Raw genomic sequence first — 18,378 nt, 5'->3', positions numbered from 1 at the left:
TGACACACACACAGACACACAGACACACGTGACAGAATAAGCCCGTTATTATATAGTAGATTATTTAACCAATTTAATTCTATCGTGATATATAATAACGAGCTTGGTCCGTGTGTGTGTGTGTGTGTGTGTGTGTGTGTGTGTGTGTGTGTGTGTGTGTGTGTGTGTGTGTGTGTGTGTGTGTGTGTGTGTGTGTGTGTGTGTGTGTGTGTGTGTGTGTGTGTGTGTGTGTGTGTGTGTGTGTGTGTGTGTCACGAAATTCGAAAAGGGGGGTGCAACGGGGCCACTCGGCGTCGGATTGGTGCGCTATGGTCAGATAGCTATAAAATGGCTTGCGACGGGTCCACCGGCGTCAGATACCTATAGAAGGGGATGCGACGCGTCCACCGACGTCGCACTGCGCGCCGGCGCCAGATACCCTTGGAAGAGGGTGCGACGGGTCCACCGGCGTCAGACTGGTGCACCAGCGCCAGATACCTATAGAAGGGGACGCTACGGGACCACCGGCGGCAAATTGGTGCGCCGGCGCCAGATATCCATAAAAAGGGGTGCGACGGGTCCACCGGCGTCAGATACCTATAGAAGGGGATGCTACGGGACCACCGGCGGCAAATTGGTGCGCCGGCGCCAGATATCCATGAAAAGGGGTGCGACGGGTCCACCAGCGCCAGATACCTATGGAAGGGGGTGCGACGAGTCCCACGGTGTCGGATTGGCGCGTCAGATACCTATAGAAGGGGATGCTACGGGTCCACCGGCGGCAGATTGGTGCGCCGGCGCCAGATATCCATGAAAAGGGGTGTGACGGATCCACCGCCGCCAGATACCTATAGGAGGGGGGTGCGACGGGTCCACCGGCGTCAGATACCTATAGAAGGGGATGCGACGGTACCACCGGCGGCAAATTGGTGCACCAGCGCCAGATACCTATAGAAAGGGATGCTACGGGTCCACCGGCGGCAGATTGGTGCGCCGGCGCCAGATATCCATGAAAAGGGGTGTGACGGATCCACCGGCATCAGATACCTATAGAAGGGGATGCTACGGGACCACCGGCGCCAGATACCTCATTGGTGCGCAATAACTTAGTGTGCATGACGCAAAATATAAATGGTTGGAGCCGTTTCACAGCCTTGACCACTGGGCGCTTTGCTCTTCGCCTTTATGACTCCTCCGCGTGCCTATTTCCTTCTTTGTTCGCGTTCAAGTTTGTAGCATGCCATTCTCAGAAAGTAGAAACACGCATGCAAACGAATGCTTAAATCGTAACAAGATGTTTATGTGATCTGAAGTGGAACGTTATCTTTATCAGTAGGATGATGTCTTTCACGTCATTTTCTGTTAAAATATCATTCTGTGAAAACTACTGGGAGAAATCAGGAGGTATACCCATACTTCGAGTAAAGCTTTCAAATTGCATCTATATTATTCTGGCATCGAAGGAGTGTTTGTAGCTGATGGTCGAATATTCTCCAAACGTAGAATTGATGCGTTTAGAAGGAAAACTCCGTGATCTTTCCTCTTAATTTATAATATAAAGAAGAGAAGGAAAGCGTTGTTAAAAAAACGCAAATCTAATTTTACAGAAAACACCACTACTATTAACTTTCATTGATCAGTCAAGGGGAGCGAAGCTAAAACCACCGAAAGTCTGAAGTCCGGCTTTAACCGAACATTCAGACTGGTTCGTTTATAACTATGGACCATCATATCGATGACGGTGCAACGACAATCAGTGTGCTCATTCTCCTAATGAAAATTATTTTTTTTTTGAACAGTGACAACATACACTGTTTTGATGTGGCTCGCCCGGTTTTTGAAAAGGACCCCTATGTCATGATTCGAGTCGTGGCTTCTAGCCTCAGAATACAAGCGACTACCTGCTGTTTTTATCTAGTAATAAATAAACGTATTAGGACAACACCATTACTATAAAAACCGATCTGCTACCCTTTCAGCCCATTTTTATGACACTGAATGTCCAGTGACGGTGGCGTCGATGATGTTCCCCCTTCTGGCAACGTCAGTCATGATTTACTTAGATCATATAGATTGACTATATCATTCCTCACATTTGCCACTATAGCAGATTCTAGTATTCAATTTCAGCTTGATCCAGAACTTGTGTCACAATGCTATTATCATGGTTGGCTACCCAGAGAAGAATTGCCATATCTACTACAACAGGACGGCGACTTCCTTGTCAGAATCAGCGAGGTATTCTGCTGGTAATCTTTGCATCTCCTATGTTAGCTCATACAGAAAAGCATCCTACTTCTGATGAAAGATTGAGAGATCACATGCTGGCTAGATAACTGCTATACTCAATGCTGATGATAGCGATTGCACTACTCATGGAAGTTGCTATTAGGTGATAATCGCAACAACCGAACGACTCAAAACCTGTCAAAAGTGAAATTGACTATGTTCAACCTCATTCCAAGTGATGGTGAAGTGCTGAAGCAGGCTGTGTTGGTGATTTCACTTGACTTAATTTAATCGACAGGCTGATTTTATATTCTGACGCGACTGCCCGCATTTTCATCGAGGTGCGTCGTCTTAGAACATAGCTCTGCTTAACTTTCTCGATTTTCTGAGAGAATCTGCCCAGAATCAATCCATTCGTTGCTATTCCATATCTCGCGAAACATTACGTCGCGCCTGAACTGCATATCCACACCGAGTGTCCTCAGGTCCGCTTTCACCACCTTCTGTTTGGAATCACAAACTTTTTTCGGCCACGTGGCAGCTTCCAACTGAACCCGGCAAACTTCTCAGAGCGAGACGATCTACTGGTTTCTCTGTAATGTGACCGAAGAAACGAAAACGATTTTTGTAGCCACTTTCGTCAAGTAGCCGTCTAAGTAGATTTTTTTTGTGCTATCAAGCCTCACAATCACCAGAGACGGTCCTGGCCGAGTTTTCGAATCGTACATCACGATGAGGTGAATTGCGGATAAGTGATAGAAACTTTGCACTTTGCAAAACTTTGCACCCATTCATCCTATTATGACCTATTTAACACGCAGCAAAGAAATGTTTCCATAGCTCCCAGAATCTATGACGTATAACTGCTTGCGGAGCGAGATTGTGATGGCGCGTCTCCATGAGTCAGGTTTCTTTCCGTCAATACATAACTAGCAAAGATCATCCATTTGAACGGATGTTCTTTGCTAGCTCACAAATCTCAGATAAAAAATTTTAGCATTTCAGCGCTATTTCCATCCTCTTCATCAGTCTTCATCTTTTGAATACAGATCAGAACATCCGAATCTGTCGGTGCTTCCTCGCTAACCGCAAAAACGCACGAACGTGGTTTACGAACGCACTCGAGTTCAGGAACTGATGGCGTTTGCTGGTTCAGCAAGGTCTTGAAGTGATCCCTCTAAAATGGTAGGCTTGCCTCAGAATTACATGTGGACTTTGTCTTTGCAGATACGGAAGCAAACTTCTTCCTCGGCCTAGAACGGCCTAGAGCGTTTCTAATGCTTTATGAAAGAATCCGCACCGCGAAGCTTCTTCCTGGTCTATAGTCCAAGATGAACTTATATCGTTAGGGGAACTTCTTTCTGCACTCCTTGTTTCGCGGTGTCAACCTTCTATCAGTGAGGAACTTTTCGATTTCTTCCGTGGAACCGTATTCTGAAGCTGAGAAGAACTGGACGGTAGTCAGTGTCGAAAGCGACGTTTCAAACAGCTCTAGATTTTCGAATATCCGGCTGAAGAATGTTTCTATTCAGAAAGTAGTCGAGCTGAAGTTTAAGAGTTCTCTTCTTGCGCTTGCGCTGTCCCATAGGCCTCAAAAAGGTTGACTCTTGCCACGTAGGGTGATACGGCGACAAATCTTTCCAAATAATTGCATTTACACAACGTTGAGCCAAATTCTTCCACTGCATTGTTGTAGTCGTTTCTCATAGCTAGCGCCAGTCACCTATCTTCTTTTCATAAGCAGCGCCGCCGAAGATAGAGTAGTCTCCGCTATTGACGACCGGGTGATCTTTGATGCGTGTTTCCTGCAGTGCAGCAAACTGCACGCAAATATATCGCAGAATCCTAGACAGGGTGGTTTTTGGAGTTCACTCGATAGTGGTCGGCAGGTGAGCGTGACGAAGCAAGTAGTTGTTGCCAAAGATTCCATGCTCCTTTTTCGCAGTTCACCTTTCAGTTTATGGGTTTTGGCGATGTGCTGGAGCGTACCTTTTTGCATTGTGAGGGAACTTTGCGCCTGTGCAGGTTATATGGTTGGTATGTTTCTAATGCGTACACTCGAATGCCTTATTGTGTTTAGTAAATGTAGTGCCACCACGAGCAGGTAGCAATTAGACTTGTATATGCAGCCGCGCTTTGTTAGTATCCAATTAATAATTGATAATAATACTAATAATTAATATAATTTGTCTATCTAGTCAAACGCTCTCTGCTTGACCTGGATTGAATGCACTGGTATCCAATAAAAATTTATCTGCAGGTGAATTCATCACCCAGCGGAGATACAAACCCACTCGTTCTAGCACTGGGAATGTTAGTCCAGCAAACGATAACTCCCGCAGCGAAAGCACCATTGTACCGAGTTTGCGTCAGCACAATTACCAAATAATATTGGATAGCACGATTGGAAAAAGAAGTCGATGGTTTCATTTCCCTTGCATTTATCCTCCCATAGGCAAACATATTTGATACAGGATCTGATTTCGGTGAGCTTCCGCAATCCTCTCGCTGCAATTCGTTGTCTACAGGTGTTTCTGAAATATGTGTACTGCGTGTATATTACGGCGCGTATCCATCTTCGTGCTCTAACCCATCCGTGCCGTTCTATACTTGCTTGCCTGTGCAAAAAAAGATCTTGTGTACAGGTAAACGCACCATTTTACGCCATCAACTTATACAATTTACTGTCGACAGAATACATCACAGCTAAATACATACATTAAAAGAAAGTACTTATTATTTTTGGCTCATAAATCCGTTAAATGTAGGCGGACTCGAGAGGGACAAGATTGGAAATGGTTCTATCCGCATTACATGATCCAGAAGGGCGATACACACACAGGAGTCCTGTAGAAGAGGAGGCTGTAAGTTTATCGAAGTAGTGGTAACCACAGCCACCCACGTTTATGCTTATTCAAATAACGGGTACCCATCCGCAGTAGAACGCACTTTTCTACCAGACATCCCCTATCGTACTCCGTCGTGTTCCAGTGGAGCAGCATTCACTTTAGTCATAAGTTTGAACAATTTTTTTGGTTCAGAGAAGACCAAGTAGGTTCCATTTCAGATAGTTAATTTAATCATACAAAGTGTACAAGACAAATATTACGTGGATAGTATCAAGTTATTTAATAAAGTGAACGATTTAATTAATTACTTTACAAAGCATCCAATTTCTGTTCGAGATGTGAGCAATTGTTTAGCTAATGTTTCTATAGTTCAAAGAACTTTATACAAATCCATTGTGTTCCAGTTAGAATTGAGGATTCGTAGAGCTGTTGGTCTTGCAACATGGGAGTTCCAAGCCGAAGATATACAACTCAAAGGGTATATAGCTAAATCTGGTTGCATTCAAGTACGAAAGGGTTCATTCAAGCGAGATGGATCGTCTAAAGATGCTGCTATAACCATGGTATACTCGTTCTCCACTGCTTAAAAACAACAGCGAAGAAGTTCTGAACGTTTATTTATTTATTTATTTATTTATTTATTTACATAAAACAATGATAAATCCAAAAAGAATCACAGTATCCCAAGTCGAAAACAAAAACAAAGTTTCCACGCTTAGCTTCTTTCCTATAGAAACTAAAACAGTCCTCCTGAATAGATCGTCCTCTGACGAGATCATCCCGAAATTCAGGATTCTTCGTGTGAGTCAATTTCTAACACCGCCTGGATGACCAATTTAATCCAAAGTGAAGAGGACCTCTTAGGGGCCTTAGAATCTGTCAGTGGGACCTTAAACATGAGGATTAACTTACTTTTGTGATCCTCAAACGACTAACCACCGCAATCGAGACAAACGGGTGTTGAGAGCATCTCTTTCTCTTTCTCTTTAGCACTGTGTAAACAAAATCAAAGCGGTGAGAGTTACGAGCGGAGGGCGGGTAAGAGGTTCTACAGGATCGATCGGTGGTTCGAAACCGTCCTAATGTTAACCTAGCCTTTCATCCTTCCAAAGTTGATAAATTGGTGGCAGACTTGTCTGTGAGGATAAAAATACTGACCTGGCATATCGGTCAGCCCCCACATTGTAAGGCTGCACACGCATTCATGGACCCCAACTGATTCTGAATTGATGTCGAACGCGTGGACGCATCTCAAAGGGACAACGCCATGCACTCTATCCTTTATCCTTTTACCATTACGAGTTCGACATCTGCACTCAAGCTCTGATGTGTCAGTTCTTCGTTGATATTGATTTTGATACAAGATTATCTTAAATATTTTACTGTATTCATCTTTAACAACGTCACAGGAAGAGAACTATAACTGTTTAGCTGTTCTACAGAAAGAGTAATTGAACGTGGAAGCAAAACTTGTATTTTGTATTTTTTACGTAGATCAAAGCTCAAGTCTTTCTGCAGTAGACCTGAAGAACCAATATTTGTTTCACCTCAACCTAGTTTTTTTTTTCTTTCTAAGGACTCGAAACGACAAGACCAAGCCGAGTGTGTAAGTCTATTGCTTGATACACCGGTAGCACTGTAGTTCTTGTGTTCCGAAATATTTGGATGCAAGTGAATCATGTGTCTTTGATCCGTGGTGAATCAATTTTCTGTTAATTGGTTGGATATCGGATTTTCACGCACTCTGATCTATTTCTTAGCATTGATTGACATTGTTGATTCACTTGAACATTTATTAATCTTGATCAACCTCGAAGCTGTTCTTTTTTTGAGAAAGAAGGTCGTGCGCACATGGATTCATCCCCTGTGGATTACAGCAGACTTGACTGCGGTACTTGTTTTTACAGCTGCATCAGCTGATAGGCTGTCTCCAACTTACTTTTCCTCGTTCCTTTTGATCTGAATGAAGGAGGTAGATCAAAATAAACCGTTCACAGGTTATATTCAGAGCCGAAACCATGTATGCGACCACATCGGCTATATTTAAATAATTATATTCGAACTATTTAAGAAAAGCTAAATATTCCGAATAAAGCACTAATTTCATCTTTAATTTCCTAAATTCAATTTGATTTAGACCCTGAATAATTTCGTAAAAATGCGCAAGATCTGAAACGAATGAATGACGAAAAAATTAACTTGAATGTTTGAGATACGTGGAAGATCACCGTATGCAAAGCAGACAACACATGAGTTGATGCGACAATGTCGTATGCTACGAAAACTTCATCATCCCTGTGTTGTCGAATTCTATGGCGTATGTCTGGTATCATATCCTTGCTGCTTTTTATTGGAATATGTCTCGGGTAGGCTGTAAGAAGCAAATATTATAAAACACAAAAAAATATTAATCAGTTACCAACGTTTCAGAAGGCCCATTGAACGAGTACTTGAAGAAAGATAAAGACTTTTTTAAACCAGATGAACTGTTACAAATGGTGATGAGCGTTGGATGGGGGCTGGACTATATCCACTCGAATGGAATTATTCATCGCGACTTATGCGCAAGAAATTGTTTCTACGACAAGCAGCTGGTAAGCACAAAAAGAAAGAAATTTATCTGTCTACTGAAAAATAGTCCAGGAAATTTGGAAGCCACCGGAGTGACGGCAATGCATACGCATTCGTTTTCTCAGCTTGACACTCCCCTCTCTAACGCGTATGGCGATAGTTCGGAGATAAGTACTAATCAGTTTCAAAATTATACGCACGACACAGTAATAAGAATTCGGACTTCGGAGCAAAGCCTGGTACAGTAGCGCAGAAGAGACGAGGTTGCAGGAGCCGTCCCGGCTACCGGAACGAAAAGATACTAGAATGACTACTTGCGCTTACAACGCACCTGCGGTTGCATCGGAAACAGCCGTTGGAGGTCTGAAGATGCATGGAGGGAAGATTAAGTACGATGTCGTCGAACTGACTGAGACGAGACGACACACCCAATGAACACCATTTATGAAATTGGAGAACTGTTCTTAGGAACATGCGATAGAGGAGTTGGTGGAGTCAGTGTCCTCGTCAACATGTGTAACAGATGGCAAAGAACATCGACTCCTTTGAACAACTGACGACCCGAATCGGACGGCTAACAAAATCGAAGATGTGGTTCAACCCCAGCGCCGAGCAGACCAAGGCAACCAGGAGCTCACGTTCGAGCCCGTAAGGCTCTGCAGAAAGGCCATGATGAATACCTTAATTAGAGAAGAGCAGCAGTGCTACCTGAAGGTGCAGAGGTGGGGAAAGGGTATTCGATGTGCCCCCAGGAGACTTCGCCAATCGCAAAACGTAGGAGAGTGCGTAACATTGAACGTAGTAAATCCGAACCATCGCATTGAGAAGGGGAATGGAGAAGATCATCTACAACTTCTACTCTAATCTCTGCGACATTAATTGCCATTAGCCTCTTCACTGTTTCAGAGAAGACGAACGTATCATTCCAGAGCTTCTCTCGTCCAAGGTGTGACATGATATCATGTCGGTAAGAAATCATGCTGCACTCAGTCACTTGTGGAAATGCAAGGTTCCTGAATAGAAGAAGATCAGCAAGACCGTATTTTTGTATAAGAATATTATGTGGGATCCCCATAATATCGATAACTATCTATCTGCTATCGCCCAATCTGCTTACAATCCATCATTTATAGGCTCCTCACAATAATGAACTCCTTAACAGAAATGACAAAGTTTTACATGAAGGAGACCCATGCGAGCAAACAGGGTTTCGGAAAGAATCACCATCATTGACCACTTTCACTCTCTGTAGAAACTCATCGAGGTATTGCAAGAGTACAAGATGCCGCTATGTTTGGCCTTCATCGACTTGAAGAAGATCTTCGACTCTGTTGAGACGGAAGCCGTCATAGAAACCGTGGACAATCAAGGCGTCTCCTTGATTGTCCACGGTTTCCTAGTACCTGAAAGTACCTCGAGAGTTTTACAGTAGCATGACGACCAGAATTTCACCATTCTAGAAGAAGATCATCATAAACGTGAAGAGAGGGGTTCGACAGAGAGATACAATCACCTAAAATATTCACAGCCACCCTGAGAACGCAACGGTAGAGCTGGAATGGGACGACATGGGAGTAAAGGTTGAAGGTCTACACCATTTGCGCTTTGTTGATGATATCGTTCTTATAACATCTGCATCACCCAAGCGGAACGAATACTGGCCCATTAAAATGAAACATGTAGATGCATCGGTCTTGAGCTGAATCTGCAAAAGACGATATTTATTATTAAGAATATTTATTACTAATAATATTTATTATTTATTATTAAGAATGGATGAGTCTCGGATCCCCCTTTTACCTTCAACGAAACGACCAGATCCGAATGCACTAGCTACATTTATATTGGGTCGAGAAAGAAACATGAAAAACAACCTGAGCAAGACGACACGAGGGGCTTGGGAAACTTATGATAGCGTCGAGGATGTGATGAAGAAGACCAAAAGCACACGTCTTCGTGCTTGCTTCTCTGTCACCATGATGCGCTAGGAGTATCTCCCTTTAAGCAAGTCAAAGAAGGGATTTGCAGTTCACTGCTATGTCACCGATCAAAGATCAGAGACGCAGCCGCATTTTCCAAGGAGAGAAATATAAGGTGGACCGGACACGTGATGCGTTTCAACAACAACCGTACCAGCGTCGTGAGCGACTGGATTCAATGCGATATTAAACGCATTACAAGAAGACCGCCGACCTGAAGGTCAGAGTTCTTCACAAAGTCCTTTAAAGAAAAATTTGATGCTCTTCACGTCCGACTCGAAAGGAGAGGCCACTGGGTGACTCTTGCACACGATCGGGACAAATGAAAATATTAATAGGATAAATTCGAGCAAGCTCATTTCCCTCGGTCATGCTTCGCTTGGCACACTGCAGAAGCTCTTCTCATTCGAAGTAGCGCCTCAGACGCTCCCGCAGACTCCTAGGTCGCTAGGTGCAACATCGTATTACACGACTGTAATAGTGGAGAGAAAAGTACGGTTTCTGAATGGATGGGTTCACAGTCAAATGTAAAAGCAAATAAAAACTCGATCTGATTTCTCATTAATAGCGGAGAAGTATTAATACACTAGTATATGTAACATATAGGTAAAAATAAGTGGGTTTGGTCTTGCGCGGAAGACATCGACCTATACAATGAAGTCTCTAAAGAAATTGTCAGTGCACTGCATGGCACCAGAAGCAGTAAAAGAATTTCGATTCACACAGAAATCAGATATCTACTCATATGGTGTAAGCTAATCCTTATTAGCATATCAAAATTTCATCATATAGGTGTAAGAAGTTATTTATAGATACTTATATATGAGATATTCTCTCAAAACGAGTCCTACCACGGAAGTTCCAATCAGGAAGCCAAATCTCTGGTGAGAGAAGGATACACCTTCTGTCTTCCAAAAACAAAGAAGTTCCTGAAAAATTAGCGAGAATCAAAATATCCCTGCAGCAATTTCGTATCATGGCTTTCAATTGATTTTTACCGGAAACAATTCACCGTTCCAGATATTGGAAGGAAAATTGAACGAATTCCCATCCAGAACGCCAAAGAGATTAGCCGAGTATGTAAGGCACAAATTGTGGAATGTTAATCCCGAAGAGCGACCATCCATGGAAAGAGTAGGTTTTCTAGTAGCATTTCCCGAACTGTCAACGGTGGATTATTTGTGTTCTTTTCTTTTACTTCCTATCAGCTCACATGAAGAAATGGAGTCTCCAATCTCGTATTCTTTTGTTTGTTGGGAACCTTGCATTGCAGTGATTATAGTGATTCTCTTGTCTCTGCTGCAGGGGGCGTCGCTTTCAGTTTTGCAGTGCCACACTCAAGTGTTTCAGGTTATGCTGTGGTTGTCGAAGTATACGGGGATTAAACTGCAAATAAGTACACTCGGAGTGGTGAGTTGGGAATGAAGATCTACACTTTTTTGTTGTATGTAATGCCCTGTAAGTATCCTGAAGGAGAGAAATAAGAGCGAAAAAGAGATGTCATGGTCGGCTTCTTCAAAAGCTTATGTACCATTTTCAGCAGCCGCTCGACCTCTTTTGTGAGTGTGAGCGCAATGATTTCGGCCACTGATTAGAGCGTAGTTGACTTGAACCTGAGATTGGGAGAAGTCCACTACTTTTGACGTTTCAAATCGGGAAAGAAAGGAAGAAATGAAACGTCCCGCAAAAGCCGGACTTCCATCGTTTTGTGGTGTCCGTTTCGCTCGCCCTCAACGATCAAAAAATTAGTAGTAGTGACATTTTCTGTAAAATTAGCATTGTTTTTTTTTCAGCAACGCTTTCTTCTCTTTTTTTTCTCAGAAAATTAAGCATAGACAAACGCGTCAGTTGTGCTCATTTGGAGAACATTCGAACTTGATTTTACACCTATATTTCTTCGAAACATCCATTAATTGGTATTATTATTCAAAGTATGAGTTTCCTCCTTTCTTTTCAACAATTAGCACAAAATTATGTGTAAGCAATGAAATGACGTGAATATCGTACTGATATCGTACTGATAAGGATAACGTTCTACGTCAGATCATGTAAACTGTGGGCTATTATTTAAGCAGCCATTTGCATACGTACTTCCAATATCAAAGGAAGAGCCTGATCAACCTGTTGAAGGAATGGAACAGAGGAGTAGAAATATGGTTGTACTAGTCTGAACACCCGGTTAAAGCCTGACTCCAGACTTTCTGTGGTGTTAGCTTCACTTCCCTTCTCTGATCAACGAAAATTAATATTAGTGCCGTTGTTTGTGAAATTAGACTTGTGTATCTCCAACAATCCTTCTTCCTTTTTTATATTATAGCTAAAAACAAAAACTTTCACAATCTTCTTTCTAAACGCGTCAGTTCTACATTTGGAGAACATTTAATTTTCAACTAGAAACAGTCCTTTGATACTAATATAATACAGCCACAATTTGAAAGCATCACTCGAAGCATGGTTTTTCGTCGTGTTTTCCACAAACAGTTATCATGATCATGTATATAATAACGGGCTTATTCTGTCACGTGTGTGTGTATATGTGTGTGTGTGCGTGTGTGTGCGTGTGTGTGTGTGTGTGTGTGCGTGTGCGTGTGCGTGTGTGTGTGTGTGTGTGTGTGTGTGTGTGTGTGTGTGTGTGTGTGTGTGTGTGTGTGTGTGTGTGTGTGTGTGTGTGTGTGTGTGTGTGTGTCAGTCACGAAATTCAAAAAGGGGGGTCCACCGGCGTCGAGTTGGTGCCTCGACGCTAGAAAGCTATAAAATGGGGTGCGACGGGTCCACCGGCGCCAGATACCTGTGGAAATGGGTGCGACGGGTCCACCAGCGTCAGATTGGTCCTCCGACGCAAGATACCTATAGAATGGGTTACGACGGCTCCCGCGGCGTCGGGTTGGCGCGCCGGCGCCAGATACCTATAGAAGCGGGTGCGACGGATCCACCGGCGCCAGATACCTGTGGAAATGGGTGCGACGGGTCCACCGGCGTCGGATTGGTGTGCCGGCGTCAGATTGGTGCGCCGGCGTCGGTGGACCCTATCATTGATGCGCAATAACTTAGTGTTCATGACGCAAAAGATAAATAGTTGCAGCCGTTTCATAGCCGTGGCCACTGGGCGCTTTGCTCTTCGCCTTTATGACTCCTCCGCGTGCCTATTTCCTTCTTTGTTCGCCTCAAATTTGTAGCGTACCGTTCTCAGAAACTGGCTGCTTAAATTGTAGCAAAATGTTTATGTGATTTGACGTGGAACGTTATCTTTATCAGTAGGATGATGTCTTTCACGTTATTTTATGTTAAAACATCATTCTGTGATAACTATTGGGGGGAAACAGGAGGAACACCCATACTTCGAGTAATGCTTTCAAATTGTATCTATATTATTCTGGCATCGAAGGAGTGTTTGTAGCTGATGATCGAATATTCTCCAAATGTAGAATTGACGCGTTTGGAAGGAGAACTTCGTAACCTTTCGCCTTAATTTATAATATAAAGAAGAGAAGGAAAGCGTTGTTAAAAAAAACACAAATATAATTTTATATAAAACACCACTACCATTAACTTTCATTGATCAGTGAAGGGGAGCGAAGCTAAAACCACCAAAAGTCTGAAGTCCGGCTTTAGCCGGACATTCAGACTGGTCAAAGAATGATGTTTTGGCATGAAATGACGTGAAAAACATCATCCTACTGGTAAAGATAACGTTCCACGTAAGATCACATAAACAACTATAAACATCTTGCTACTATTTAAGCAGCCGTTTGCATGTCTCCACTTTCTGAGAACGGCATGCTACCAACTTGAGTCGAACGAAGAAGGAAATAAACACGCGGAGGAGTCATGAAGGTGGAACGCAAAGCCCCCTCTGGCCACACAGAAAGAAAGTCCAGAAATAAATTAGGCTACAAAAAAGCTTGGGAGTTACAGGATAACGATAATTCTCATTACTTTTGAGTTAATTTTGAGAGCTAGAATGTTCCGTCTTAACGAAAATTTTTATGCACGTAATTTGAAGCTATTAGATACATCCTTATCTCATACTTCACGTGAGGATTTCTCTTGCTTCTGGTACGATTACTAAATTGAGATCACCTAACGTTACAAAATTGCAGTGAATGTGTCTGATTCTCCAGAACAATTCAACAGATAGTGAGTTATATCCTAGCCGGTGATGCAGCGTATGATTAGCGGTAGGAAAGCAGAGTCAGACACACATACACACATGACCTTCACGAATCCCCTCCCCCTTTCCCTGGCAAATGAGAAAATCGGTAGCTGACAGAATACCAAGCAGCTAAAGAAGCAAAGTTGTTGAAATGCTTTTGGAATTATTTTATTCTTATTTTAAAAATTTTGAGATTTTTATTTTTATTCCATTCGATTTTTACTGTGAAATCTATGGAATATCTTTAAATACTGATTAAAAGACGTAATACGACGAGAAATGAGAAGAGTCAGGTGCATAGCTGGAATTAGAGAATTAGAATTAGAATTAAATTTAATTATACATAGTATTCAGCAGTTGAAAAGTGGAATTAATGGAATTTAATCACCAGAAAATCTCAGATTATGTGCACGTTGTTAGGACTGGAAGATTGGAGATAACTTCGTGATACGAAGACCTTGAGAAATGCTTTGTATAGCCTTTTATAGCGGAAGGTTTGCCCAACAAAACAATCGCATCGCTGGTTTTGAGACCTTCTAAGTCTTTTTTTTTTTTTGGAACTTAGATGGGACAAAACTTAAAATTTCTCGACTCTTTTTTTTTACTTTTCCCCTCTGATGTTCCAGAAAACCAGACGCTCCGGTAAGGAGAAATTTTGCATATAACGGTTTCTTTAGCCCTAGTATTCGAATACATGGGTCATTTTTTTGAAAAGTTTTCCCGTTTTTCTGGAATGCTGGCTTTTGCTAACTCGTCGAAAAGTGTGTGATCCTGATCAAAAATACACTAATTCAGAGTACCTTAATGCGAAGCAGATTACCTTCAGATATTGTAAAGTCGACGATCTTCTCTATTAGATGCTATATTGAATAATTCCCAGCGCTTTGCAATTTTTCCCATCCAAATTCCAAGAAGAAAAACAGCGATATGTTTCTTTCGTAGCGCAATCCTTCTTCTGTAAAATACTTTCTCAAATATTTCATGGTTCTTTTTTTTCACGAAGTTATTCCCCAACTTCCAATATGCACAGAATATGAGTTTTTTGCTCATTAAATTCACTTTTAAACTGATAAAAAAGATTTTCAAGAAATAGAAAGTGAGGTGGTCGAACCTGGATGGTCTCATTGTTACATTGCCAGTATGATTCACATTTTCAAAAGAAAATGTTACTTCTTCCATCCGTCCTACGAATAAAACTAAATATAGTGTTTTGCAATTTATGCAATAATTTAATATCACTCACCGTAATATTTTATGATGTACGTAATTATCTAGTACGTAACATTTTGTTCTAGCTATCATGTTATCTTTCATTCGCTACTACCCATCGCACACTCTCTTACGATCTCCTTCCCTTGCAACCCCTCCCCTTTCGACCCCGATGGGAAAATCACATCATACACTTGACCCTGGCCATGATTATGTATCCAGAGCAAGTGGGGCGTAGGTTGGGACCGCCTAAATATCTCAACCGTAGAGACTTTTTAAAAGATGAGAGAACCTTTCAGGGAGATTGGGTGAATAAGCTAGTCCGTTTCCTAGCTATCAGAAAAAAAAAACATAATACTTATAAGAAGATGGAAAATACTAAAACGTCCAATTACAACAACCACCTAGCGCAAATTTGGTTATGCAAAAACTACACAAAGCTTAATTTTCAGATCACAGTTCAGCAGAACTTTGCTGCTCCCGTTCTGGAGGATGTAGATTACAAAGGACCACAAGAAGATGCTGCTTCACACGATAAATACCAGTCGCTAGAACGAAACGTTCCTGAAGCAAGGAGAAGTGCAATAACACACAAACATCAGTATCTGAAACTTACTCGTGATGTTAAAGAAGCGGCACCCATTCCAATTCCAAGTCAAGAAGTAAAAAGAGCAAACCCAAGCGGGGCTACAGTACAACTGAGTAAGGCTGCTTCTTCAAAAGTCGTCCAGGCAGACTACGAGAACTTAGAACAAATAAACAAAGCTGTCGCTTCGAACACACTTTTCCAGAATGCTGTTCAAGCAGAATATGAGAACATAGGAGCATTATTGCAGCAGGATCCTCAAAAAATACGAACGCCGCAACTTTTGTCGCCCGAAGCAGCTGCAGATTTCTCGGCATCAAATATCCCGGCAAGTAAACTTCAATTCACGAAACTTACCACAGCACAAGCAGCATTCCAACCGCAGTCCCTAGAACCCCTGCAGATTCCACATCAGCAAACACTAAAGAAAGTCGTCACTGCTCAGATATTCCAACAACAGCCTCATGCTTCACCTAATCCTGCTCAGGAAACCTCTACAGGATTTGTCGGCACACAACAGTTCCATGCACAGATTTCAAGGAACAGATCAACAATTCCAGCGCAAGGAATTCCTTTAAAATCCTTCATTAAACAAACACTCCAGCCACAAATACCGAAGGCTTCACCAATTACAGCACAAGGAGCCCCTACAAGACTCGTCAATGCCCAAACGATGCAGCAGCAAGTTCTGCAGACATCAAGCCTTCCTACAACACCTCTCACACCGAACACATTACAAGCCCAATTACCGAGTGCATCACCTATTTCTGGGCAGGGAACTCCAGGAATCCCTGCGAAAGCTCACACTAACCAACCTTCTCAACCACAATTTCCCGGTTTTTCGCCAGTTTCCGCTCGAAGAACCCCTACAAGGCCTATCACTGCACATGTACCAATATTCCAAGCACAAATTCCAGGAGCAATTCCAATGGGATCTCCTGCTGTACTAGCGTTTCAACCACAAATGCCAGATACTTTGCCCGTTCCTGTTCAAACAACAACCGATGCAGCACAGCCAGGAGTTGTGCCAATTTCCGCTCAAAGAGCCCCTACAAGTCCTATTACTACACATGCACCAACATTCCAAGCACAAATTCCTAGATCTTCAGCAGTTCCTGCGCAAGGAACCGCGACAAAACCTGTCACGGTGCAAGCATTCCAACCACAAGTACCAAAAATTTCACCCATTCTTGCACCACGAACACTGAGGACTCCCACGAAGCTTGTCACCCCACAGGTTTTTCAACAAAAATCACCACCAACTCCTAACCTGACAAACAAAATATCGACTGCATTAATTTCTACAAAGGTAGATGAAAGTCACAATGGCACGGATGAGTCAAATCTACGAGTGGTTACAGGTCCCAGGAATCCCTGAAGGCGTAGTCTCATCTGAAATTCCTCTTGCCAGAACACCACTTTCTCCGGTGACACCGCCGCCCATAGGACCACCTTGGTCAAGTGGATTAAGGTGAACAAAAAAACCGAGGAGAAAGTTGAATTATTCAAATTTATAAGTCATATGCAAAATCTGTAGTCATATTCAACTTGCTACCAGTTACAGCCAACTATAAAAAAGAGGACATACATTTGTCCTTTAAATAGTGTTAACTTAATACTATTCCTACAAGTGCAAAACATATTAACAAAGTGCTCAGAAAAGCCACATCAGGTGTGACGAGCGCTATTTAGTTTTTAACTCTGTCTTTCTTCACCTAAAATCATAATTTTGGGCGGTCTTAGATAATGCTATGAACAAAAATAACAACTCCATTTTTAGTAGGTTGGTTTACTATAGATGCTTTCCTAATCAGTGTTACTCTGAAACACTTCCTATGAAATTTGCGCTGACGCTCTGAATTTGAAGGCAGCATACCTCGAATCTGACGTGGTGAGGGAATCCGCGGAAAAAGCTAGAGATGGGATTGTAGATTGCGGATTATGGGTTGGCTCTGCTCATGCACAGTGATGTCTTCCTACCAGCCAATTCACGTGAAGACAATGAATGGGATACTGTGGGGAACGGAAGGTATACATAGAGGAGCGTTCTAACGTTCTCTGTAGGAACTAAGCTTGTTCTATCGCCGTGGTGAGTTTGATATAGGCCCACCCGTTCGTATAGGGGCTTTGACGACCTTGACGTACTTTCCCATTCTAGATTAACTTCGTCACCCAAACCGTTTTCCACTGGTAACCGTTGTTCTACTGTAGCATTATGGGTTTATGAAAAGATCTCGCGTGACTCACCTTCTGTAGCAAGAGAATGAGCGGTATACAGTGAAAGGGCAACCTTGAAAAAAAAGAAAAGAAAACTAAGGCTAAGTTCTAGTGAACTCTGTTTTTTCTTGTTTCTGCTGACACCTACTTATAACTAGTTGTAACTTTCGGATACATTTGTTACAACATCTTATAGATTGAACATATGATGCAGCTCCCTCGACGTAAATCATTGAAGGAAACAAAACAATAATTGTGAAATATGTTACAGGTAGATCTGAGAATGAATGGCCCGATATTACTCAGGATAATCAACATTAGATGAAGATTAATATGTGTAATGTTGATCGAATTTATACATTCCACATCTCTGTACAAACTCTTATTTAGTCGAGTATAAATTTCATAGTTTTTATTCAAGAAGTGTTTTAGTAAGTTAGTTTTTCCTGCGTAATTCTCTTTTCAAATCATCGTAAAGTTTATTCTGTAAAAATACGCACAAACTATGGTCTTCATAACGTAGTAGCATAGGTAAGGCAAGAAATATTCGGAAATAATCGAATAGAAAGCCGACTTAGTTAACATTACAAAAGAGACATCGAGAAC

General features: G+C 42.1%; 1 protein-coding gene across 1 annotated transcript; it reads left to right on the top strand.

Annotated features, from left to right (window-relative positions):
• Positions 1-1,977: 1,977 nt before the first annotated feature.
• RB195_002142 (uncharacterized protein) lies at positions 1,978-18,047 on the top strand (the record flags this gene model as incomplete). The annotated part of the gene is made up of 14 exons (XM_064199249.1): positions 1,978-2,022; positions 2,110-2,217; positions 4,977-5,072; positions 5,276-5,395; positions 5,462-5,620; positions 7,270-7,423; positions 7,488-7,651; positions 10,214-10,357; positions 10,420-10,491; positions 10,628-10,741; positions 10,958-11,017; positions 15,422-16,864; positions 16,917-17,026; positions 18,044-18,047. The coding sequence occupies 14 exons, from the start codon at positions 1,978-1,980 to the stop codon at positions 18,045-18,047; spliced, it is 2,793 nt and encodes a 930-aa protein (XP_064055130.1).
• Between the last annotated feature and the right edge of the window lie 331 nt (positions 18,048-18,378).

Source organism: Necator americanus, chromosome IV (assembly GCF_031761385.1).
Source record: "Necator americanus strain Aroian chromosome IV, whole genome shotgun sequence".
NCBI lineage: Eukaryota > Metazoa > Nematoda > Chromadorea > Rhabditida > Ancylostomatidae > Necator > Necator americanus.
The sequence above is the reverse complement of the archived record's forward strand: the minus strand, read 5'-3'. Positions and strand labels throughout refer to the sequence as shown.